The sequence below is a fragment of the Stegostoma tigrinum genome, chromosome 32 (genome assembly GCF_030684315.1).
Source record: "Stegostoma tigrinum isolate sSteTig4 chromosome 32, sSteTig4.hap1, whole genome shotgun sequence".
Taxonomy (NCBI): domain Eukaryota; kingdom Metazoa; phylum Chordata; class Chondrichthyes; order Orectolobiformes; family Stegostomatidae; genus Stegostoma; species Stegostoma tigrinum.
In genome coordinates, this window is record NC_081385.1 from 11677365 (window position 1) to 11702865 (window position 25501).

Consider the following 25501-nt stretch of genomic DNA (forward strand, 5'->3'; position numbering starts at 1 on the left):
ACTGGGTCAGTTTTGATATTCACCACTTGGGACTCTAATCAGTCAAATCTGTCCCTGTTGGTTATCTCACAAACTGAGAGACAAATCTACTATTTACTTGCTCTGACCTAACGTGGTATACCACACATGCTGCTGGGAGGGCTTTTCAGCCAAAATACTTTTCAATACATTCCCCAAATCTGATGTGCTGCATTCTAATCCCTTTTGTATGACAAAGTTAAATATCTCAAAGTCAAAAGAGACAGAACTATCAACATACCCATTTCCTCCACATTTTGGACCCATTTGGAGAGGTCTGGTTTGAGACCATCAATTGCGACCAGGACGGAGGTGAACTTGCGAATTTCCAGGTTCGAGTTCTTCTTTAAGACAACCCGAAGAAGGGTGTCGAGCTTTGAGGGGGCGTTGCTCTGCTTCTCCACCTCTTCCTGGTCATTCTCAGAGAGAAACTTCTTTAATTTCAAACGGTACAGCAGGAATGAGACATCCTCAATGCCCTGGGTGATCAGCTCCTGCTCTGCATACACAGCCCTCCACAGGCGACACTTTGAAGGGTCAAATACAATCTTATCTGGAGAGGGTCAAAGCGGAAATTGAAACAAGGTTGATGTTGTGTTAACATATTCATAGAAATCACAGAATCCCTCTGTGCACAAAGTGGCCATTTAGCCCATTGAGTCTGCACTCGCCCTCCAAATCTACCCACCTGCCAACCCATCCCTGTAACCCCACGTGGGGTTCTTGTCATGGTTAAGTCAACCTAACCTGCGCAATCCTCGATATTATGAGACAAATTTTAGCATAGCCAATCCACCTAGTATGCACACCTTTAGACCGTGGGAGCAAACCAGAGCACCCAGAGGAAGCTCATGCAGACACAGGGACAACATGCAGACTCCACACAGACAGTCACCTGAGGGTGGAATCAAACCTGGGTCCATGGAGCTGTGAGGCAGCAGTGCTAACCACTTAGCCACCATGCTAACCTATTCCTGTGACCCTGTCTCACACAGAATAATTCAGATCTCTTAACTGTTTGCATCTTGCACACTGATCTCCTGACAAACTGTTTGGTTTCACACAGGCAATCACAAGTTTAAAAACAATTTCACGCTCAACATTATGAGGGTTAGATAGAGCAGACAGGGAGAAACAACTTACTCCAACAGCAGTGTTCATAAGCCAAGCTCATAGATTTATGATAGTGACCCCAAGCAATGGTGAGAACTTTTGGGTTTTTGCAGTTAATTATGAAATTTGGAGTGCATTGCCAGGAAGGGTGAGTGAAGTAGATTCAACAGTAATTTTCAGAAGCATCATGCACTCAAATAGAAACAAAAATTGCAGGATTACAGGGAGCAGCAGAGAAGGGGAACTGATTGAATGGCTTGTTCAAAGACTCAATACTCATGCAGTGGCCTCAAACGTCACCAATGGGCAGCATGCTGACACAGTGATTAGCACTGCTGTCTCACAGCGCCAGGGTCAATTCTAGTCTCAGGTGACTGTCTGTGTGAAGTTTGCACGTTCCCTCTGTGTCTGCGTGGATTTCCTTTGGGTGCTCCGGTTTCCTCCCACCATCCAAGGCGTGCAGGTAGGGTGGATTGGCCGTGGGAAATACAGAGTTACAGGGACAGAGTGGAATGCTCTTCAGAGGGTCGTTGTGGACTCAATGGGCTGACTGGCCTGCTTCCACACTGTAGGGATTCTATGATTCTCCTGTTGGTGGTGTGAAGTAGCCCAAAGACCATTGGCTTTAGTTAAATGGCACACAAAGCAGATCTGAAATATTCACTTAGCTCACTCTGAGGGATTAGTGACTGTTTGTGATTCGATGGTGCGAGGTGAATAATTTAGATTATAATAAAGATGTCAATCCCTCCTAACAAAGGGGAAGTGTGAAAAGAAAATCAGAATCCAACTTTAAGTTCTATTCAAAGTGGAATAATGGAGCAAACGTATAGAAATAATATTACAGAAAGGGAGCACAAGCTTAATTTAAAAGCACATAGAAGAGAAGTCGCATTGCTTTTCTGTTTGCTGGTTCAAAGTTGTAGTTTAATATAAGGGTGAGGAATAAGCTGAGGGGTGGACATAAATTCATTTACCTGTAGGTTTAGCTTCTGTGGGAGACATCCTCTTCGATCCATCTTTCTCTACATGTCTAAAGCAAAGAGATATATGAAGCTCTGGCAACTAACTGGAACAAGAGGCCTTCATTTTATTTCTCGTGACTTAATTCTCCTTCACTTGATTTTTAGGCACTGACTCCCTCGGTGGGATAGGAATGGGCACAGCGCAGGAGGAGGCCATCCGGCCCAGCATGTCTGTGCCAGCTGTTTGAATGAGCATCATTCCCTCGTGCTGATCTCCTGCCTTCCCCTCAAAACCCCATACCCTGTCCAATCAAATAATCTTCCCATACCGCCTGAATGCCTTGATTGAACCCACCTCCAATTTTCAGCGTGGTAATTCAGTTGCCACTTCAGTTAAATGGTCAGTTTTGATGTGCTACCAGCCACTGCACCCAATAAGGATTGTGTGAAGCATTTTGTGTCCCAGGTGTTGTCCCTGAGCCAGGTGCTGTAAGGTTCTGGTCCCGCTCCTGGGTCTGACAGCCACTTGAAGGTGCATTCAAAACGCAAACAAACAGGTCAAGGACTGATCTGCAACTCCTTCCACCACACACCATTGGGCAGTAACAGTGGGATAGATTCCTTGTCAGCCAGGGTGTGGAATGAAAGTGAGAGCCTCTACCATCACTATCCATAGTTCCTAACTACAACTGAGACTCAGTGAACTGTGATGCATCAGCACCACCCAGGAGTTTATATAACAGTAGCTTGCAGCAAGAACATAAGCCCCGGATCATGGAGGCTGACAGAGCTACCTACCCTTTCGAGCTTCCCAAAAGTCAGTCCCTATGAGGGATACGACACCCAAGGCTCGTCAGTGGAGTTTCTGAATCATTAGCGGAAATGCAGAGCTTACATCACCCTCCCAATCACCTACCCTGCTGTCTCAACCACAAGGTAACTCAGCTCAGTCACTGAGGCAGACACCTGGCTATTTGCTGGGACGAGAGGGGCAAGTGAGGAAGGGGAGGTAAGGGCTGTGGGGAGGGGAGGTGTTGGGGGAGGGAGAAAAAGGGTCAGCAGTAATTTATTTATACATTTGGTAGGTTCCGCTACTCACGAGTGGCCGTTAGGATCTGGAGGAGGCTCTTCACCCTTAAAAGAAAAAATTTTAAAAAGTGCACAGCTAATGACTTGACACAAACATCCTACACTGATGAGAGGTCACAGGATAATTGTCAAGGTGAAAGGACTGAGTTTGTTCATCCACAAAAATCCTCAAATCTCCCCCCTCCTGCAGATTGTTAAAACTATTCCAAGGCTTTTTCCTCTACCCACTCTCCAAAGCTGTCAAAAAGAATCGTATAGTTTGAATCTGTGATTTTTCCTGGTAATTTAACTCAAAGTGAAATTCTGAATTTGCCTGTTAAACAACAGAAACCTGTGTAAGGAGTCCTCTCACATGCCACAAGCTGAGTTTGACTGTGAGCTTTGTGAACCTGATGTCAGGGTAATGTACATACCAGCAGCAGGAGAGGCTTAGCAACGCTCCCCACCCCAAGTCCTGCAGAGGTTTCTAGTCTGTTCCCTTTGGGGCTCATTGTACAACGGAGAGCAGTAAGACCCCAGCAGGCGAGCTCAATGATGCTGAAATGGATTGGAGACCTCAGGGCACCTCAAGGGAACGGATTCTGAAGGGAATGTTCCAGGACAATTAACAATAGGATGAGCAGACACTCTTGTTCTCAGAGGGTTGTTAGACTGTGGCAGTCTATTCCCCAGAGTGCAGAGTCGTCAAGTCATCCAGCACGGAAATCGGCCCTTCGATCCAACTAGTCCACACCGATCATGTTCCCAAACTAAACTAGTCTCACCTGCCTGCATTTGGCCCCTATCCCTCCAAATCTTTCCTATTTATGGACATATCCAAAGGTCTTTTAAATGTTGTTACTGTACTCACATCCACCATTTCCTCTGGCAGTACTTTCCACACACAAACGACTCTGTGTATAAACGCTGCCCTTTTCATGTCCTTTTTAACACTTTCTCCTCTCATCTTAAATATGTACCCAGTAGCCTACCCTAGGCAAAAAAAACCACCTTTATTATTGACCTTATCTATGCCCCTCATGATTGAAGGTTGGGCCGTTGGATATAATGAGTTGGTTAGAACTGAGATCTACAAGGGAAATTAGTGAACTGACTGACCTACCTCTAATTTTTCCGCTCTTGTCTCATCCCCACACATATCCCTTTCTTTGAGCCACGTGTCGTCACCTTGATCTCTGCCAACTAACTGTACCTCCGAACCCCTCCCCCACTAGGTTGCCCCTCAAAAAGCTATAGGCCTAAGCAAATAGAAATAGGTGTGAGATTCATCGTGTAATTAATAAAATATCAAACCCCATAAATCATCTCCAAATATCACCTTTAATTATTCAGATAATTACACAGTTGCAATTAATCTGCCTCACACCTTTGGCTGGAATAAAGGCCCAGGAGATACATTTAGGATCTGTCCCAACACAATCCCTAATATTACACTAGCGGCACCTTCCCCAGTACAGTTCTTGCCACACCAGGGGGGCAGAAATATCCTGCTCTGCCTTTTGAGGTTGAAATGTTAGATTCTTCATTGACTTGCTGTAACAAACTCAGAGGATCAGAGGGTCTACCTGGTCTTACCTTCAGTTCTTATGAAGGGTCATTAACCTGAAACATGAACTCTGCCTCTTGGACTTGCTGAGCACACCCAGCCTTTTAGATTCTCATTTCAGATTTCCAGCATCTGCAGCAGTTTGCTCTGGCCTCAGCTGATTACACCCGACTATACTTCCCCACCTTGGGGAGTGATGATGGAGGAGAAGGCAAAGACAAGGTCATGATGCTAGAAACCAATAGCTAATGCGTATTTTTACCAGGTGCGTCTTTTCAGCTTTGGGAGCTGGCCTCCTGCTTGGAATGCTTCTTTCAGGCTCCTTTTCAAGAAGTTCATCTGGAACAAGACACAGAATCAAGGGCAACTATACAACAACAAAAATGTGCATTCATACAGCACCTCTCTGGGAATGGAAAGTCCCAAAAGAGAGGGAAAAAAAAGTGACAACAATCTAAAGAAGCATACTTGAAGTGATCACGACCCTGGTCCAAGAGACTTTGTTGAAGGAGTGAGGGTGGGAAGAGAAAGGATAAGGGAGAGAATGGCAGAGTTTCAGCACCTGGAGGAACCACCACTAAATAATGGAGCAATGGAGACACTGATTATGCAAGACATCAGAATTGGAGGAGTTCCTGAGATCTGAGGGTGGCGAGGGTAGGAGATGGGGAACGAGGGGCTGCGGGAGGGACATAGAGGGTAGGGTATGGGGCTGGACAGATTTACAGAGTGGACGATGAGCAAGATAATGGAGTGATTTGAATAAGGAGGGGAATTTTAAAAATCAACACTTTTGGAGATAAGGAGCTAATGAGCACAGGAGCGACAGGTAAATGGGACACGCAATGTGAGCTGGGGTACAAGTTAGACATGTTTGGATGAGTTCAAAGCTATTTGGAGTGAGGAAGGGTGGATCCTGGAAGGTGAGAGGCTGAAAAACAAAAGGTACTGAAGTAGCCCTCTCTGAGGTAACAGGGCACTGAGGACAATTCAGACAGATCTCGGCTTGTATTCTGGCTTCTCTCCCTATACTTCACATTCCTTTTGCAGAATTTGTTTTATTCACTCATGGGACGTGGGTGTCACTGGCTGAGTCAGCACTTATTTCCCTTCCCTAACTCTCCCTGAAAAGATGGTGGTGACCTGCCTTCTTAAACCATTGCAGTTAATGTGCTGTAGGCAATTTCTGCGCAGCAAGCTCCCACCAGAGCAATACGATCATTGGATACTCAGATATAAAGCAGTAGTTAAAGGATAATTATCAACCAGGACACTGGGGATAACTCCAGGATAAAATAGCTGTACAGGATATTTACACCCACCTTAAAACAGGGGTGGGGCCTCAGTTTAATATCTTGTCGAAAGGAGAGCATTTCTGACAGTGCTGCATTGGAAAAGCAAGCCTGGATTATCTCCAAGTGTCTAGAGTGAGTAAAACTTTCTGACTGAAAGGCGAGCAATGCAGCCGCACTTCTAGAAGGTGCTGCCTTCAGCTATCAGGGGCCAGGAGGGAATTGTGGTTGAGGAGGAAGCAGTTTCTGTCATTTGACAGCTTGCTGCAGCCCTCCCTGATGTGTCGGCTTCTGCCAGCATTATGAACTGTGGGTCTCGTAGTTTCAAGCAATGCGGAATCTGAATGGATTCACTGGGCAGCTTGAATAAAAGAACTTGCGCGTGGTGAGGTTTGAGAGTTAGGAGGGCTACAGGGAACAGCCACACACCCACCGAGACAATTGGGAAATTTTTAACCGTACTTTTCCACAGCAACAACATGGGATATGAAAAGATGAAAGTGAAAAGTCATGTGAGGAAAAGTAATGGGAAAATATGAGGGGGGGGACTGCGCAAGTTAGAACACAGAAAACATAAGCTGGTCAAGGGATTACAGAAGGGGGCAAGTGTGACAGGTATTTTCTTCCTGACTCACCAAAAGTCTTGATATTTTTTTCCATTAAGTCATCAATCAGGTTTTCCCAGACTGCCTGAAGAAAGAAACAAGTCATTAAGTGGGATGGTCTATTTTTATTAGTCTGCGTCACTGGAGACCAAAACCCTCCATGAGATGAAAACTGTTCTTTCCATGGAAACAATTCAGTTCACACAGAACAATCACATTCTCTCGGATAGATAAGGGTTTATTTAGCCCATTTGTTTTTAAAAGGTTAGCACCATTATTTTAAATGGGAAGAGGAATGTTGAATCCACGTGTTAATTGTGTGTCACTGTGATGACCTAAAGTAATGTACAGTTCAAGACCAGATTGCCCTGAACACTGGCTGAGGTAACACTGATCAATATCAAGGGATGAGGAACAGAGCCTGTGCTTTCTGACTAATGAGAGGGTGCAGTAAACTGTGATCCCATTGCTCATAATTGGGTAGGGACCAGGCCTGACTTCATGGAGGAGGAAGTATGAAAGAAATTCAGTCGAAATAAATCTAAACCTTACCTGAAAGCAAAGCATCTATTATTAGATCCGATTCCAGGATTGAGCTGCAATTGCTAATCAGTTCTGAGTGTGCCAACAGCTACATTAGCAACCAGTTCAAGACAATTACTCTAGCTTGTAATGTGTCTAATTTTCACTGGCTAGAAGTGAGGTACATTCATAAGTGAGGTCCTGCTTTCTACAAACAAAAGGAACATGTTCGACCTTGTTTCTTTTCTGTATGAGATTGGGCGCCTATTGTTCTCTGTTGCTTTTTCTGTTGGCAACACTCTGGACCATGAGAGTCAACTTGCCGGCCAAAACCTTTCTCTCCTGTAGTATAAATTGTTGTGATCATTTGAAATTGGGCCTTCTTGCACTTGCAAAATAAAACCTTCAGCAACGTTACCTGGAACTGTTCTCCTTTAAGCACTCGGGTCGCCTCCTCTCCTTCCAGAGATTCGATATAATCGTGGCTGTCGTCGGAGTCCGACACCAGCTCTGTGATGGGGCTGCCCTGGACACTTGAGATGGTCCCCTTTTTACTGAGTAAAACAAAACAGAGAGAAGACAACAGGGGCAGGGCTGGATGACGACAGAATCAAATGAGACCACAGATGCAGAAGTTATACGTGCAGCCATTTACGCCTACTCTAATAATCAACTGGCTGACGTCCCCCTGAACTTCATTTGCCTGCTTTTGCTTTCTACCCCCTCACTAACAAAAAGTTGTTGGTCTTGAAATTTTCAATGAACCCATCAGCCATTGTCTATTCGAACAGAAAACTCCGCAATCCCTCATATGAAACACTTCCTGATGACAGGCATGAATTTTTGACAGCACCTCCCAAATCTCTTGCTACCCAGAAAAACCGTGGCAACTGCTGGGAACACATACTCTTCACGTTTAATTAAAAATAAACAGCCTAGCTCAAAATTCACTTTCAAATCTTCTCCAAACCAACTAGAGCTGGACGACAACCCCCAACAGCCCACCGGAAACGTCTGCGCTCGTAAATTAAAGGATGGTACCGTTCCTTCCTCAATCATTTAACTGATTTGAAATAAATAATTCACAACGGGGAATAACATGGCATTATAGAGTTGTGGAAATGTGAGTTCCTGAATTCAACTGCAGAGCGCAGAATCCTGACAGAAGCCTTGAGGATAAAGAGAAAGACTAAGAGTGGCCGGTATCGCAGCAGCAAATACTACCTGACTACCTGTGTCTTTATGGCTGTTAATGCTCAATAACAGCGTCCTACCGTCCATCATGTAACCTCAGCAACACTTCCTTCTCGTGTCCTCACATTGCTCTGAAGACAGACATGTGCCAGAACTGCATCAGTCAGCAAAAATGCAAAAATGACCGATTTTGAACAAATACAACAATTCAGATTGAAAGGGAAAGGTGGCCGTTTGACAACTCAACTCTGACTGACTGCAGTACTTGCATAACCCAAAGCCAACTTATCTACTGTTAAATGTGGTTGAGTGATTGGGGTGCACTTACTCAACAATCCTGAGTGTGCAAATGTCACACAAACAGTTAACTTCCATGGACGCTGCCTGGCCCACTGTGATCTCCAACACTTGTAGTTTTGAATAAGTTAGTCAAGCTTACAATGTGGCTCATCTATGTTTGTTGGAAGTGACATATGTCTTCAGCATTGCTTCTTGCTTGACTTGCCCAGGGGTTTGTTGTGCCTGTTGTCTCCTTTTGACTTTTCCCTGGCAATGCCTTGGCCAGCCCATCACCTAGGGAACCACAAAATGGTTACGGTACAGAAGGCGGCCATTCAGCCCATTCTGTCTACACCTGCCTTCTGAGCATTTTGACAGTGCCAAATTCTTGCCTTTTTGCCAAAACACTGCTCAGGTTTTTACATAGAAACAAATCATGTAATGCCCTCTTGAATGCCTTCATGAATCTGCCTCCACCACAGTTCCAGACAGCGCATTGCAAACCCAGTCCACTTGTGTGAAAAAGTTTTCTCCCCATCTCAAATTCACTTCCTTTCCAAAACAAGTTAAAACAGCACACTCTGGTTCTTGAGGAACACAGCAGGGCAGGCAGCGTCACAGGAGCAGGAAAGTTGACATTTCGAGTCAGTTGCCAACCCAAAATTCCTGATCTTCTGTTGCTGCCTGGCCTGCTGTGTTCCTCCAGCTCCACACTGTGTTATCCAGCATCAGCAGTTCTTGTTATCTCTGCTCTGGTTCTCAATCCTTTTACAAGCAGGAATTCCCTGCCTGCTCTGTCCAGAGCTCTCATGATTTTACATAGAACATAGAACATTACAGCACAGTACAGGCCCTTCGACCCTCAATGTTGTGCCAACCTGTCATACCGATCTCAAGCCCATCTAACCTATACTATTCCATGTATGTCCGTATGCTTATCCAACGATGATTTAAATGTACCTAAAGTTGGCGAATCTACTACCATTGCAGGCAAAGCATTCCATTCCCTTACTACTATCCGAGTAAAGAAACTACCTCTGACATCTGTCCTATATCTTTCACCCCTCAACTTAAAGCTATGCCCCCTCGTGCTCGCCGTCACCATCCTAGGAAAAAGGCTCTCCCTATCCACCCTATCTAACCCTCTGATTATTTTATATGTTTCAATTAAATCACCTCTCAACCTTCTTCTGACTAATGAAAACAGCCTCAAGTCCCTCAGCCTTTCCTCATAAGACCTTCCCTCCATACCAGGCAACATCCTAGTAAGTCTCCTCTGCACCGTTTCCAAAGCTTCCACATCCTTCTTATAATGCGGTGACCAGGACTGTACACAATACTCCAAGTGTGGCCGCACCAGAGTTTTGTACAGCTGCATTTTGAAAACTTTTATCACATTTCCTCTCAGCCTTTGCCTCTCCAATGTATCCTCACAACTGGAGTTTCTCAAACATAGGACGATTCTCGCTCAATCATTTCTGCATGCTCTTTAACGCTTTCACATCATTCCTAAATGGTGGTGCTCAGAACTGTACTCCAGCTGAGGCCTAAGAAGTGTCTATTCAAGTTCAACATAACCTTTCTGCTCTTTTACTCTGTCCATATTGGAGAAGTCTACTATGTTGCATACTTTTTATCATCAGTTGTCTCTGCCTGTCCCATCACTTTTAATGACTTATGCACGTATAACATCAGTCTCACTGTTCCGGCACATCCTTTCAAATAAAACCCTTTTACTTCGTACTGTCTCTCCATGTTCTTTATATTAAAAAGTGTATTACCTCACACTTTTGCACATTTGCCTTCAAATGCCACTATCCTAACTTGTCAATGTCCTTCTGAAGTTCCATACTGTTCTCACAGTCTGCAATTCTTCGAAGTTTTGTGGCATCTGGAAAATTTGAAATTGCCTTCTGCACACCAAGATCTAACTCCTTTTTGTGTATCAGTACTTTACCCCCATGGTATTAATTGTGACACTTTGAAATATGGCATTCTTGAATCTGTCCTATGAGAACAAGGCAAAAAACTTCAGCAATATATCTCTCTTTTTAAATTCTGCACTCCTTGTTTATTCTCTCTCTTGTGGTGTTAATCTGGTTTTCCCTCAAGTTCCTCTGATTAGGTTTACCTCACCTCACTGCATAGTATGTGTGTGTTGCTGGCTGGACAGCATTTATTGCCAATTCCTAGCTGTCCTTGAGAAAATTAACCGCTGCAGTCCATATGCTATAAGCAGACTCAATGCTGTAACAGACAGATTCAGGATTTTGACTCAACAACACTGAAGAAATGGGAAAATATTTCCAAATACGGATGGTGAGAGACTTGGACAGGCACTTCCAGGTAGTGGTGGTCCCATGTATCTACTACGCTTGTACTTCCATACGGAGGTGGGTTCGGAGGCTGCTCTCTAAATAACATCAGGAAATTACTGCTACTGAACTTTGGTGGTGGAGGGAGTGAATGTTTGCAGATGTAGTGTCATCGAGCAGGCTGTTTGAATAATGTTAAACTTCTTGAGTGTTGTTGGAGCGGCACTCATCCAGGTAACTGGGGAATATTCTATCTCATTCCTGAGTTGTGTCTTGTAGATGATGGACAAGCTTTGGGGAGTCAATGCTGAATTACACACTGCAAGATTCCTAGCTTTTGACCTGATCTTGTAGCCACAGTAGTTATGTGGCTAGTCCAGTTCAGTTTATGATCAGTGGTAAACCCAGGATGCCGATAATGACAGATTCAGTGATGGTAATGCTGTGGAATGTGACAATCATTGGATTTTCTCTTGTCATTGCCTGGCACTTGTGTTGCATGCACATTACTCACCACATGTCATCCTAAACATAGAAAATGTCCAGGTCTTGCTTCATTTGGACACGCACAGCTTCACTATGAGGAGTTGTGAATGACGCTGAACATTGCACAATCATTGTTGAACATCCCAATTTCAGAACTTACGGTGGAGAGAAAGTCATTGGTGAAGCAGCTGCACAAGGTTGGGCCCAGGACACTACCTTGAGGAGCTCCTACAAAGACATCCTGGAACTGACTGACCTCGAACAACCAAAATCCTCTTGGTTTGTGCTAGATCTAGCTCCAACCAGTGGAAAATTGCCCCTAATTTCTACGGACTTTAGTTTTTGCGATGTCACAGGTGCAGCACCAGGCCTACCTAAAGATGAGGCATCAAACATTGAACATTCTACTTACCTTGAACTGTTCTGCCCATTTGTAGTTTCACAGTTACCTACGAAAACAAAATGAATGTTGGTCACTGCAGGGATCCCACACTTTCTCAGTGTTTCTGACTGTTTCTCATAATCTCTACTCTCCTGTATGTTCTGGAGTCACACAACAGACTCTTTGGTCTAACGAGTCCGCACCAACCACATTCCCAAACTAAACTGATCCCACCTGCCCGCGCTTGGCCCATATCCCTCAAAACCTTTCCTATTCACATACTTATCTAAAAGTCTTTTAAACTTTTAACTGTACCTGCATTTGCCACTTCTTCTGGAAGTTCATTCCACACACCAACCACTCTCTGTGTAAAAAAAGTTGCCCCTTCAATCCCCTTTATGTCTTTCTCCTCTAGCCTTAAGCCTATGACCTCTTTGAACTTCCCCACCCTGGGAAAAAGAACTTGACTATTCACCTTATCCATGGCCTTCATGACTTTATAAACTTCTATAAGGTCATCTTCAACCTCCTATGCTCCAGTGGTTAAAGTCCCAGCCTATTTTTATAACACAAATTCTCCATTCCCAGCAACATCTGGTAATTTCTTTTTGAACGCTCTCCAGCTTAATAATATCCTTCCTTTAACAGGATGACCAGAACTGCACACAGTACTCCAGAACAGGCCTCGCCAATATTCTGTACAGCCTCAGCATAACATCCCAACTCCGATACTCAAAGGTCTCAGCAATGAAGGCAAGTGTGCTAAACGCCTTCTTAACCACCCTACCTACCTGTGATGCAAATTTCAAAGAACTATGTACCTAAACCCCCAAGTCTCTCTGTTCTACAACACTACCCAGTTGCTATACTGCTTAGATACTGCCTGTTTGTACAGAAAAAATGACAAGCTACCACTAGCAGTCAGCAATTCCTTCCTGAGCTATTTTTTATTTCCAGCTTCGCAGCATGTTCACTAAGACGTTTTAAAAATTCATTCGGGGGATGTGATGGTCATTGGCAAAGCTGACATTTAATTGCCCATCCCCAAACCAGCCTTGACCAGGTAGCGGCGGCTAGTTAAGAGTTAACCATCTTACTTGGGGGTGGGGTCTGAAGTTACATGTAGATCAGCAGTCTTCCTCCCCCTACTGGGTACCAGTATTCTACACCAATCCAGTCGTTACAAGGTCAGAATCTGTGAAACTAGCATTCTATCCCAAAATCAATTAATTAATTTAACTTAAACTCCATCAGGTGTCGTGGTGAGATTTGCGCTCATGCCTCTGGAGCATCGTTTCCAACCTATAAATTACTAGCCCAGTGGCATTGTCACTACGCAGCAATGTCCAAGTGATTTAATGGGTGCCTACTGCAGTTCATGGGATGTAGGTGTCACTGGCTAAGCCAGTGATTAAACAATCACTAGACTGGCTTTATTTTTTAAAACTTCAAATTTTTCATCGGGAAATTCATCCCATGATGGGATTTTATCCCCTGTCCTCACAGCATTGGCCTGGGGTTTTGGCTTACTAGTCCAGTAATATCACCACTGCACTACTCCTCCTCCAAAGAGGTGGGGTCTGATGAGCGTTCAAAAAAAACCTAGAGGAATGCTGGGATGTATCTATGACATCGGAAGCAAAATGTTTAACTAGCTGTGGGAAGGCTGTGTAGAGCGTAGGCCCAGGCTAATATGCCTGAGTTTGTTGCCTTATATAAGTAAAGGCCATTCAATCAAGCCCATTTCTGGCTGTCTCGTCCTTGTATGAACATGTTTAATCAAACACCTACCACCTTCAAACAGTTGATAGAACTGCCTTTGGCTCATTTTGTAACAGTGGGTCTTGCTCAACAAAAATAAATCAAGAGTCAAATCTTTCCTGTTAGAGAAGGAAATATCTGCTTCGTTGGTACTTCAGTCTTTTACCAATACACTTCCCATGCACTGTGCAGAACCACGAAAAAGGACTTTTCAGTAAGACTTAAATTCATCCTATACTCGGGCGGCCAAATAGGAAAATAGATGCCATTCTTTTGCTAAATACCAAATCCATTTAAAGGAAGTAATATTGCCAATGTTTGCCTCCTTCCTAATACCTAGTCACCCACATGGCTCTCTTTATAGTTATTACAATGAAATAAAAACTTTCTTGGAAAGTTATCAAATTAAAACGTCATTTCAGGGTGCTCTTACCCCAGTGACCATTGGTCATGTGTAGAGCCTCTTTCTCTTTATGTCAGCTCAAGGTACCTAATTAATCAACATTCTGCGTCAGTATAGCCTCAATTTTAATCCTACAATCAATAACAGGCAAATATTTATTACCTTTGTTTTTCAATTCTACTTGAATTTCGTTTCTTTGTTCCTGCAGTACTATGGTATCGCCACCTCCAGCCTGGCAGAGATCTGTGCCCCTCCTGTTTACCACCATAGCATACTCTGGGTAACCAGCCAACAGCAGACATTTAGCACAGAAGTAATGACCCTGGGAGCAGAGTGAACAGAACAAGACATTAAGCTAAGGATAACTGACTAAAAGGGAAAACCAGCCTCAAAACTAATAATTCACACTTTGTAGAGCTACATTGACAAAGAGAGGCCAATTCATCCACTGAATCCATGCTGGCTCTCCACGGAGCCATCCAGTCAATTCCCATCCCTCCTCTACTATCCCTGTAGTCCTGCAACTGCATTTCCCTCAATTTTTCATCTAATTTCCTTTGGAAATCTTTCATCCCCTTCACTTAGACCAGCCGCTTGGCAAAGTATTCTAGGTTGTGTGTAAAAAGCATTCTTCCTCACATTCCCCTGCACATTTTGCCCAAAACCGTTCATTCACAGATGTGACATCGTTGGCTAGGCCAACATTTATTGCCCATCCCTCACTGCCCAGGCAGCAAATAAAAAGTCAACTGTATTGCAGTGAGCCTGGATTCACATGTAGGCCAGACCAGATAAGGACAGCAGGTTTCCTTGCCCATTGGATATTAATGAATCAGGTGAGTTTGTCTGATAATCGACAACAGTGTCATGACCATCTTTAGACTCTTCATTCCAGATTTTTATTGAATTTAAATTCTATTATCTGCCATGGCAGGAGTTGAATTCAGGTTCCCAAAGTATTACTGGATCTTTCAATTGTCAGTCTACCAATAATCCAACTAGGTCATTGCCTCCCCAGATTAGCTAATGGGATCAGTTTTTCCTTGTCTACTTTCTTAAAACCTTTTACACCTCGTATCAAATCTTCCCTTATTTACCTCTGTTTCAAGGAGAATGCCACTGCCAGCCTTTCCAATCTAAACTCAGAGCCAAACCTTTATAACAAAAGAAATTACATCTACTTATGGATTTATCCGAAACAGAATATAATCAGGACTCTGCTTTACAATGACAGGAAAAAATATTTATTGCACAGGTCTCCGCTGTTATTTGTGAGACAATGACAATGACCTTAAACTATCCAACGAGAAGTGAGAGCACAGAAAGTTCAGCCGTGCCAAGAGGCAAAATGTATGTTCCAGCTGGTGCAAAATTGCATCTATAAATAATGCATAATTTTCTGTAACAAGTAGTAGGAGGCCTATGATGCATGAACAAGAGGAGTTGAACACACAAGCTTTTCAGAGTGGTGTGAGGATTTAATATAGATCCCTGCTAAGTGATGATTTGTGCCTGATTTGTTTTTTCTTTCTTCATTATATCTTGTCATTTTATTTTAATCAGTGCAAAACAGAAGGGTTCAAAAGGGCTGCCTGCTCTTCCTCATCACTATGTCTTTTTCTTGGGAGGAAGGTTAAAGCCCAGAAGCATTAAAGAAACATGGGAATAAACAGGTTGGCAGAAGACTGACATAGCTTTAAAATAAGGTTGCCCTTTGGAGAACAAGCGATCGACTTGTACCTTAAAATAATCTGGTTTTAGTACTGTTGCTCTAATACTGTCCAGTATCGCCATTCTGAAAGAAGAGAAAAAACATCATCCAATGTAACCAAACCAAACACTTCTCCAGAAAACCAATTCTCACTGAAAGAGTCACACGAATCATTCTATGCAACTGTGAACCTGCTCCTAGCATCATACACCTTCTAAGACGATAAAATGTAAGTGCGTTCCTTTATACCTGTTATTAACAAAAGACAAACTTTCATTCATATAGTGCCTGTCACTATCAAAGATGTCTCTTAGCATGTGTAGTCTCTTTCAACGTGTAGTCACTGTTGTCATTGAGGAAACATAGCGCTTTGATTTGCACACAGCAAGCTCTGAGAATCAGTAACTGATTATTGGATAAGCCACCTTTCAACATATGGAGGTGTAACACGTCATCCGGCAGAGCATTCATGCCCTTCATCAATAAAAAGGTCTTCACGTCTATCTAAGCAGGCAAACTGGGCCTCGGCTTAAGATCTAATCTAAAAGACTGCACCTCAGCCATGTCAATAATGTGGTCCGGTCAGTGCAGTTGACTGCCCATGACCACAGCCTTGTTGCTGGGGCATATGGGCCCAAAACAAGACATAGATATTGCAATGCCTATCCTGCCATTGCCCTTGGCAGGATTTTGCAAAGGTGTCACTGGGGATATTTCTCCAGGGATAAGAGACGTCTGCTGTGCAGGGCAAATGTGAGGAAGAACTCTGCAAGTTTGCCTGCATCACATCAATAGTATTATCCTCTTAATTACCTTTTCAAAAAAAAAACTGACCCCAAAACATCTACATAATTCCTGGAATTATCTATGGCCAGAACTGATTGATTACACCAAAGGTTGAGAGTTTGAGTCCCTGGGGATATAAACATTAGTCAGGCTTTTCTCTGTACTGTGTTTGTGCAACCTGTCAGTGTTAGGAAAACAGACTTCTCATCTGCAGCTCATCACCTAACAGCTCCCTCAGCTCTTTGTCCAGTTGTAGTTCCTTTGGGTTTTCTGTTATGTTCATACTGGCAATGGCCAACAAAGGATTCAAACAATTTCCACAAGTCAACATGCCACTTAAAATCCTGTACGGTCAGCACAGCACCCAAAATATTGCAGTGCCAGAGACAAAGCCCCTTCCACCAACATGGAATGTGATTGTGACCATTTTGTCAAAACGCATTGTCATGGCCTGAAGTAAAAATGGTACATTTCTGACATGGTAAGTGTCCATTAGCGGGTCTCACCTGTGATCATTCAGCTGCAGGTAACAACAGGCTCTTCGACAGTATAAGTGGTGATTATAAGGGCTAGAAAAGGATGTAAATTAAGAATTCCATTAACAGTGCAACATCCATCGTTTACCAGAACAAAGACCAACATCCACATCCTAGTAAATCATGGAAACCAACAGATAGTCAAGTCCTTAAATTATTACATCTCATGTGCAGCACAGCAATATCAGAGTGAGGAATATGCTCACAACACATATATCAAAGCCCCTATCCAAATAAGGGGTGAAAAAATTCCGCTGTAAATTCAACATCATTGCCACCAAGTGAGTTCTGAGCAGTTTGGCAAAACACATTCTGTGTGGATGCTCAAAGAAAGGCAAAACAGCTTAATTTTGTCACAAGTCAATGTCCCTTGTGAATGCTGGGGCAAAAGGTCACACACTGGCTGATTACCTCAGTGCGTATAATGGATTTGTGACACAAATTAGGAGAGGAAGGGAGAAAAATGAATCAGCCAGAGATTATATAGCCTACAACCCATTTTAAAGTGATGTGCACAGGCACAGTGCAGTGCGCTGAACAATCTCGGAGAGTGTACAATGTCCAGATTTTTTTTTGATATATAATTTGTTCACAGGATGTGGGCGCGATGCCTAGTCCAGCATTTATTGCCCATTCCCAATTATCTGGAGGCAGTTAAGTGTCAACCACATAGTTGTGGGCCAGGAGTTCATGCATAGGTCACACCAAGTAAGGATGGCAGATTTCCTTCCTTAAAGGGCATTAGTAAATCAGATGGATTTGTACAGCATTCGACACTGGTTATATGGTCACCTATAGGCCAGTTCTTTGTTCCAGATTTTTATTGTATTCAGATTTCTGCCTAGATGGTGGAATTCTGACCCAAGTCCCCTCAACATTGACCTCAGATTCTGGGATTACTAATCCAGTGATATCCTCCCCAAAGAAATAAAGATATGTAATGTGCATGATTACCAGTGCCAGAAATCAGCAATGTTGGGAAAGGAACAGGGAAACAGTGGAGGAACACTAACGGTGCCAGTGGTGAACCATACCTTGTTTCAAGTGCCTTGCTGTATGTGGCAATAGCTGCTCGAAATTCGCTAAGATTCACTTCATCTTCGCCTTTCCTCTGGAGATGCTCAATCTTCTAATAACAAAACAGACAAGAGAATATTATGATAAAGCCTTCAAATGTGAATAGTTGTAACATCAACTTGTGCAGGTTTTGTGCCTTAGCTAGAACCAGGGAGTCCACTGTGGATTTTGGGGGTGGGGAATGCAGGGGTGGGGGAGGGTCTGGAGCTGTACAGACCAGGGAGATCCAAAGTCCTGAATGGGCTGGTAACCACTCAAGTGGCAAAGTGGACATTTCAATAGACCTCAGTGACTCAGAACCATCGCTGGAGATTGGGGAATGATTGGCAGTGAGGAAGAAGGAAGAGCAAGAGATTAACCACAGATCCAGCTCCTGATTGGAAGGTACATGAATGCCAATGCCAAATGAGGAAGAGATTGAAATAGCCAAGTAGCTCACTCCACTCTGGGTGATGGCCTCACACAGAATACTTACAGATGAATAAATAAACTTCATTGTCCTGCACATTATGAAGCTTCTTGAATGTTGTTGGAGCTGCCCTCATCCAGATAACTGCTGAGTATTCCATCACACTCCACTTTGTAAATGGTAGGCAGATTTTGAGGACTCAGGAGGGGAGACACTCGCTGCAGGATTCTTAGCCTCTAACCTGCTCTTGTAGTTACAGTACCTATATGGTTGGTCCAGTTCTGTTTCTGATTAACTGTAACACACGGAATGTTGGAAGTTGGCATTTCAGTGATGTCAAGGATCAATGGTTAGATATTGCTGAAGATGGTCACTGCCTGGTATTTGTGTGGCATGAATATTACATGCCATTTGTCACCCCAAGTCTGGATGTTTCCAGGTCTTAAACAGTTTAACTATAGATTACTCCAGCATCTGAGCAGTCCTGAACTGTGCTGAATATTGTACAATGGTTAGTGAACATTCCCATATTTGACCTTAAGTTGAAGTGACGGTCATCAATGAAGCAGCTGGAGATGGTTGGGCCAAGGACATTACCCTGAGGAATCCCTGCAGAGATGTTGTGGAGCTGAGGTGACCAACCTCCAACAACAGCAACCATTTTCATATGTGTCAGGCATGACTCCAACCAGACAGTTTGCCCCCAATACTCATTGATTCCAGTTTTGCTAGGGCTCCTTGATGCCACACTTTGTCAAATGTGGCCTTGATGTAAGGGCTGTCACCCTCCCCTCAGCTCTTTTGTCCATGTTTGATTTAAGGCTGTAATGAGGTCAGGAGCTGAGTAGCCCTGGCAGAACCCAAACTGGGCATCACTGAGCAGGTGCTGCTTGATGACAACTTCCATCTTGAAGGTAGACTGATGGGTAGTAATTGGCTGGTTTGGATTTGTCCTGCTATTTGCGGACGGGACATACCTGGACAATTTTCTACCTTGTCAGGTAGGTATCAGTGTTGTAACTGTACTGGAGTAGCTTGGCTAAGGAGCGGCAAGTTCTGTATGACTGCTAGAACGTTGTCCAGGCCAATGCCTTTGCAGCATCCAACATCTTCAGCCATTTCTTAACATTAAGTGGAGTTTGATTTGGCTGAAGACAGGAACCTGTGATGTTGAACACCTCTGGAGGAAGCCAGGATGGATCATCATGCACTCCACACTTCTGGCTAAGGATTGCTGAAAATGTTTTAGCCTTATCTTTTGCACTTATGTGTTGCACTGCCCATCACTGGGGATGGGGATACTTGTGGTACCTCCTCGTTCAGTGAGTTGTTTAATTGATCACTATCACACACAACTGGATGTAGCAGAACAGCAGAGCTTAAATCTGATCTGCTGGTTCTGGACTCACTATGCTCTGTCTGTCACTTGCTGCTTTTTTTCTGTTTGGCATGCATGTAGTCCTGTTCTGCAGTTACACCAAATTGACACTAATGTTTAGGAATGCCTAGTGCTGCTCCTGGTATACCCTCCTGCACTCTCCATCAAACCTCTTCACTCTATATTTAACTGGTGAATTTGACAGCAATTCATGGGAATAATATTCACCCACAGAGAATAGACGGGGGTCACTCTGTGGAGACTTACTTTTGCAGCACAGATTTATAATGATCTGAAATGCTCCCCATGATAGGGTGCTGGAAGCAGAGTCAGTAGGCACATTCAAAAGGGAACTGGGTAAATGTGGTGTTGGGGGCATATACATTACAGGCCAACAGGGAAAGAGCAGGGGAGGGAGGCTAATTAAATACCTTTACCATCGAGGCACAATGGACCAGGTGGAGTTCTTTATGCTGTCACATTTTGTTTCACTGGAACAAAAGGAATTGTGACATTAGGAATCATTTCGACAGAGGCCCATTAACATTGATTCACTCCCTGGCTATTCAAGTACCTGCTGAAAGCACACTCAAAGGGAAGACAGGAATCTGAAGTGCTCTTCAGCCTTTAAAAGGATACTTGATGCTTCTCCTCCGCCCTGGTATTCAACTTCTCACATACAACATTAATGCCGCAATGTCTTGCCCAAAGCTGAAGCGGAGAAGTACGCGACTTTATCAGCTCCAATAAAAAAAATTAAAATCCGCTAATAAATGGACAAGGTTGCTATCCTGCCAATGGGTAGCCCTGCCCAATGAAAGGAGCTGTCTACAATAGAGTTAAATGAATGACCACAAACAACAGCTAGAAATAAAACACACTATGTTCGATGAAATGAGGTTATGGGGTCTTATATAATCTGGTGACCAATTAAAGATACTTAAAACACACAGGTTCTACCTCCCTTAGCCAGCACTCTCCATTACTGTCCAGAAGCGGGTGCTATGCTCAGGCTAGGGGCAACTCTGAGGCAGCACAAAGTAGGAACAGCGACAAAAACAGAAATTGCTATCGACTCAGTAGGTCAGGCAGCATCTGTGAATATCAGAATGTTTCGGGTCTGGTGACCCTTCCTCAGAACTAACGGTGACTGGGAAAACATCAGTTTATATGCAGAAGATAGGGAGGGGGATGGGGTAGGGAGTAAACAGTATGATAGAGCCTAAAGAGGGAGAAGAGCAGTTGGACAGACAAAGGAGTTGATAACGATCAGGCTGGGAGGGTGAACAGTTGTTAATTGGGACTGTTAGTGACTAACAACTGTTGGTGTGAAATAGCAGGCAATGTGATAACAAGGCCTGTTATGTGGGGAAGGGGGCTGGGACATGGGAAAGTTTAGGCTTTAAAATTATTAAACTCTATATTGAGTCCAGATGGCTGCTGGGTCCCCAAGCAGAAAATGAGGTGTTGTTCCTTTAGCTTGCATTGAGCTTCGCTGGAGATCTGCAGCAAACCGGAGACTGAGATAACAAGATATAGAGCTAAATGAACACAGCAGGCCAAGCAGCATCAGAGGAGCAAGAAAGCTGACGTTTCGGGTCTGGGCCCTTCTTCAGAAATTAAGAATTTCTGACGAAAGGTCTAGGCCCAAAACGTCAGCTTTCCTGCACCTCTGATGCTGCTTGGCCTGCTGTGTTCATCCAGCTCCACACTTTGTTATCTCAGATTCTCCAGCATCTGCAGTTCCTGCTATCCCAGAGACAGAGACGTTGGCCAGGACACAGGGTGAGGTGTTAAAATGGCAGGCAATAGGTAGCTCAGGGCCTGTTTTGCGAGCAGAACGTAGGCGTTCTGTGACGTGGTCACTCAGTCTGTGTTTCATTTCTCCGATGTACGGAAGACCACATAGTGAGGAACCTTCCTCTCCTCCCCTTCCCTCTCACTCCATTCCCTCACCCAACCTCATGTCCTGTTGGGTAGTCACTATGCCTCCCAACCTTTTGCTGTCTGACGCTGAACGTTCTGTACTCGGCAAAGGCCTCAGCTTTATCCCTCTGCGTCCCCACCGAAAAGATTTCGGGCACATGACGTCAAACTCGTCTTCTGCCGTCTCCTCCTCTGTGTCGATTTCTTTGGACAAGAGTCCTCTCCCCATCCCACAGACCCTTTCGCCCGGCTCCAACACTCTCCCTACATCTGGCCTTTTACCTGCACTCGATCTGTTCATTAAGAACTGTCGACGTGGTATTAGTCGCCTCATTTTCTCTGGCCCCCTCATCAAATCCAACCTATCTCCCTTCGCACCGACTGCACTCCATGCATTCAGATCTAGCCTTGACTTTGTTAGTAAGCCTGCCGATAAGGATGGTGCTGTTGTAGTCCGGCGTACTGACCTCTACCTTGCAGAGGCTGAGTGCCAGCTCTCAGATACCTCCTCCTACCTTCCCTTGGACCATGGCCCCACTATGGGACATCAGGCCATTGTATATACTATGGTAGCTGATCTCATATCATCTGGTGACCTCGCCACCGCTGCTTCCAAACTGATGGTCACCCACCCCCACACAACTAGCTTCTACCTCTTTCCAAAAATCCACAAACAGGACTGTCTGGGCAGACCCATTGTTTCATCCTGTTCCTGTCCCCCAAATTCACCTCTTTCTACCTTGACTCAGTCTTCTCTAACCTAGTCCAGTCCCTGCCCACATACATCCATGATTCATCTGATGCCTTATGCCAGTTTCAAAATGTCCAGTTTGCAGGTTCCAGCCGCCTCCACTTTACTCTAAATGTGCAATCCCTTTCCACGTCCATTCCCCACCAGAAGGGTCTTAGGGGTCTCCACTTCTTCTGGAACAAAGACCTGAACCATCCCCAACCACACCACCGTCCTCCGTGTGGCCAAGCTCATCCTCACCCTCAACAACTTCTCTTTTAACTCCTCTCATTTTCTTCAGGTCAGAAGGGTGGCCATGGGTACCCGCATAGGCCCCAGTTATGCTATCGCTTCAAAGCATAGGTGGAACATTCCATGTTCCAATCCCATTCTGGCCTCCAACCACAATTCTTTCTGCAATATATCAATGATATAATTGCTGCTGCTTCCCTCTCTTGTCTGGAATTGGAAAAGTTCATCAATTTCATTTCCAATTTCCACCCTGCCTTCACTTTCCCCGGTCAATCTCTGACTCCTCCCTTCCCTTCCTCAACAGCTCTGTTTCCATTTCTGGAGGTACTCTGGCCACTAATGCCCACTATAAACCGACAGACTCCCGCAGCTACCTGGACTATACATCCCCCAACCCTGCTTCTTGTAAAGACTCCATCCCATTTTCTCAGGTCCTCTGTCTCTGTGTGTTCAGATGGGGCCCACTTCGACAAAAGGAGCCTCTGAAATGTCCACCTTCTTCCTCAACTAAGGATTCCTCACCACCGTTGTCAACGGGGCCTCAACTGGGTGCAGAAACATCTTCCGTACTTCCACCCTCACTCTCTCCCTTCCCTTCCGCAACAGCGGTAGGGTTCTCCTTGTCCTTACCTACCATCCCACCAGCATCCACATCCTGAGGATCAGTAGCAGCAACGTCCGCCACCAGACACATACTCCCCTCCCCTCCCTTCCCCTGTCTGCATTCCGCGGGGACCGTCCCCTCCAAGACACCCTGGTCCACACTGCCTTCACCCCCAACACCTCCCCACAGCCCAACGGCACCTTCCCCTGTAACTGGAAAGGGTGCAACACCAGCCCATTTACCTCCTCCCTCCCCAGTGTTCAAGGGCTCAAACATACCTTCCAAGTGAAGCAACACTTCACCTGCACTTCCATGAATCTAGTCTACATCATTCGCTGCTCACGATGTGGTCACCTCTACATTAGGGAAATGAAGTGTAGACTGGGTGACCACTTTGCAGAACATCTACGTTCTGCTCATAAAAATGACCCTGAGCTACCTGTTGCCTGCCACTTCAACACACCACCCTCCTCCTTGTCAACATTTCTGTCTCTGGCTTGCTGCAGTGTTCCAGCGGAGCTCAACACAAGTTTGAAGAACCACACCTCATTTTCCACTTGGGGACTCTACAGCCTTCCGGACTCAATATCGAGTTCAATAATTTTAGGGCCTAAACTCTTCTACGTCCCAGGCCTTTATCCCACACACTTATTACCACATTGCCTGCCATTACATTCAAACATTGTTCGCGACTAACAGTCCCCATTAACAACTATTCACCCCCCCGCCAGATCATTATTGACTCCTTTGTCTGTCCAACTGCTCTTCTCTCTCTATAGGCTCTATCCATATCGTTTACTCCCTACCCCACACCCCTCCCTATCTTCTGCATATAAACTGACGTTTTCCCAGCCACCATCAGTTCTAAGGAAGGGTCACTGGACCCGAGACATTAACTCTGACGTTTTCTTCACAGATGCTGCCAGACCTGCTGAGCTTTTCCAGCAATTTCTACTTTTGTTCCTGATTTGCAGCATCTGCAGTTTGTTCAGTTTTTATTTAAGTATGAACAGTAGTTGGGTTTTGCAAGGGAATGAGTGCAGGGGCACCAATGCTTGTACTGGGGCAGGAAGGCAGTGGAATATAGCAGTCAGGGGAGGGTTGGGGGAGTCCCAATCCCCCACGGTCTGGCAGACTCTCTGTTCTGGCAAAGGCCCAGGCTAGAGACTGCGAGACTAGAGGTGCTACCTGCACATTTGTACATATGAAATGATGCCTTTTGGCAGAAGAGATGTGGACAGTCAATATAATTAATTATACAGTTTTAAAGAATTGAAGAAGGATGGAGAAATCTGGGGAGCAGGAGTTAGATGTTGATGGGATTATGTCTTTGAAGCTTTCAGAACACATCAGAAAAATAATTAGCAAAGCACACAGGGCCTTTGGCTTCACAGACTGATGTATTGAGCTCAAAAGCTGAAACTTTCAGGTGAACCTATACAAGTTCTGATTGAGCTATAGATAGATATTGCATTCAGTCCTGATCACTACAGTTTAGAAAAGATATGCAGATGCTTGAGAGGATGAGGATCAGAGGGTTCTAGCAATGAGGGAAGGTAGCCATGTTCCATCTGGGGAAGATGGGGTTGTTCACCTTGGAACAAAGGGAACGATGGAAAATCTGACTAAGGTCTAGAAAATTATGAAAGATGTACACAAGGTAACCAAAAGGAAAGCTATTTCCACTAGCTGATGGTACAAGAAAATAGAGGAGACAGATTTATGGTTTTATGCAGGAGATGCGGGTGGGGAGCTGAGGAAGAACATTCTGCTAACAGGGTAATAAGTGGCAAATTCTGGAACTCACTACCTACTAGGGTGCAGCAAGCAAAGACAACAATTTCAAGAGGAAACTGGGAGATAAACTTCCAGGAGAATGCGAGAATATGGGCAATGGCAGGATTGCTCTACACATGGACTCCATGGATGAATGGCTTCCTTCTCAGCCGTGATTACTCTATGAATTGTAAAGACCACCTTTTAATTACTTTCCAGTTTTTTTGATTATGAACTGAGATGGGAGAAGAACTGCTGTAAAAACCAAAGATTGCTGAATGATTAGTGCATGATTTTGAAAGCAAGTAAGCTGATGCTCAGCGTAAGTGCTGTTTACTCAGTTGCT

At 44.4% G+C, this 25501-nt stretch overlaps 1 protein-coding gene across 4 annotated transcripts in view; it reads right to left on the bottom strand.

Annotated features, from left to right (window-relative positions):
* Positions 1–25501, bottom strand: part of LOC125466869 (E3 ubiquitin-protein ligase TTC3-like) — a 127799-nt gene that overhangs the window by 60185 nt on the left and 42113 nt on the right. For all 4 annotated transcript variants that reach the window (XR_009442873.1, XM_059639115.1, XM_059639114.1 and 1 more), the window contains exons 8-18: positions 18038–18132; positions 16974–17036; positions 15711–15765; positions 14133–14292; positions 11837–11873; positions 7569–7704; positions 6659–6713; positions 4994–5070; positions 3196–3230; positions 2109–2164; positions 260–571 (exon numbers count right to left, since the gene is read on the bottom strand). Coding sequence is in view for 3 of the 4 variants with exons in the window: in XM_059639115.1 (XP_059495098.1) it covers positions 260–571; positions 2109–2164; positions 3196–3230; positions 4994–5070; positions 6659–6713; positions 7569–7704; positions 11837–11873; positions 14133–14292; positions 15711–15765; positions 16974–17036; positions 18038–18132 (1081 nt within the window). In the remaining variant the exon portion in view is untranslated. The remainder of the gene's footprint in view (positions 1–259; positions 572–2108; positions 2165–3195; positions 3231–4993; positions 5071–6658; positions 6714–7568; positions 7705–11836; positions 11874–14132; positions 14293–15710; positions 15766–16973; positions 17037–18037; positions 18133–25501) is intronic.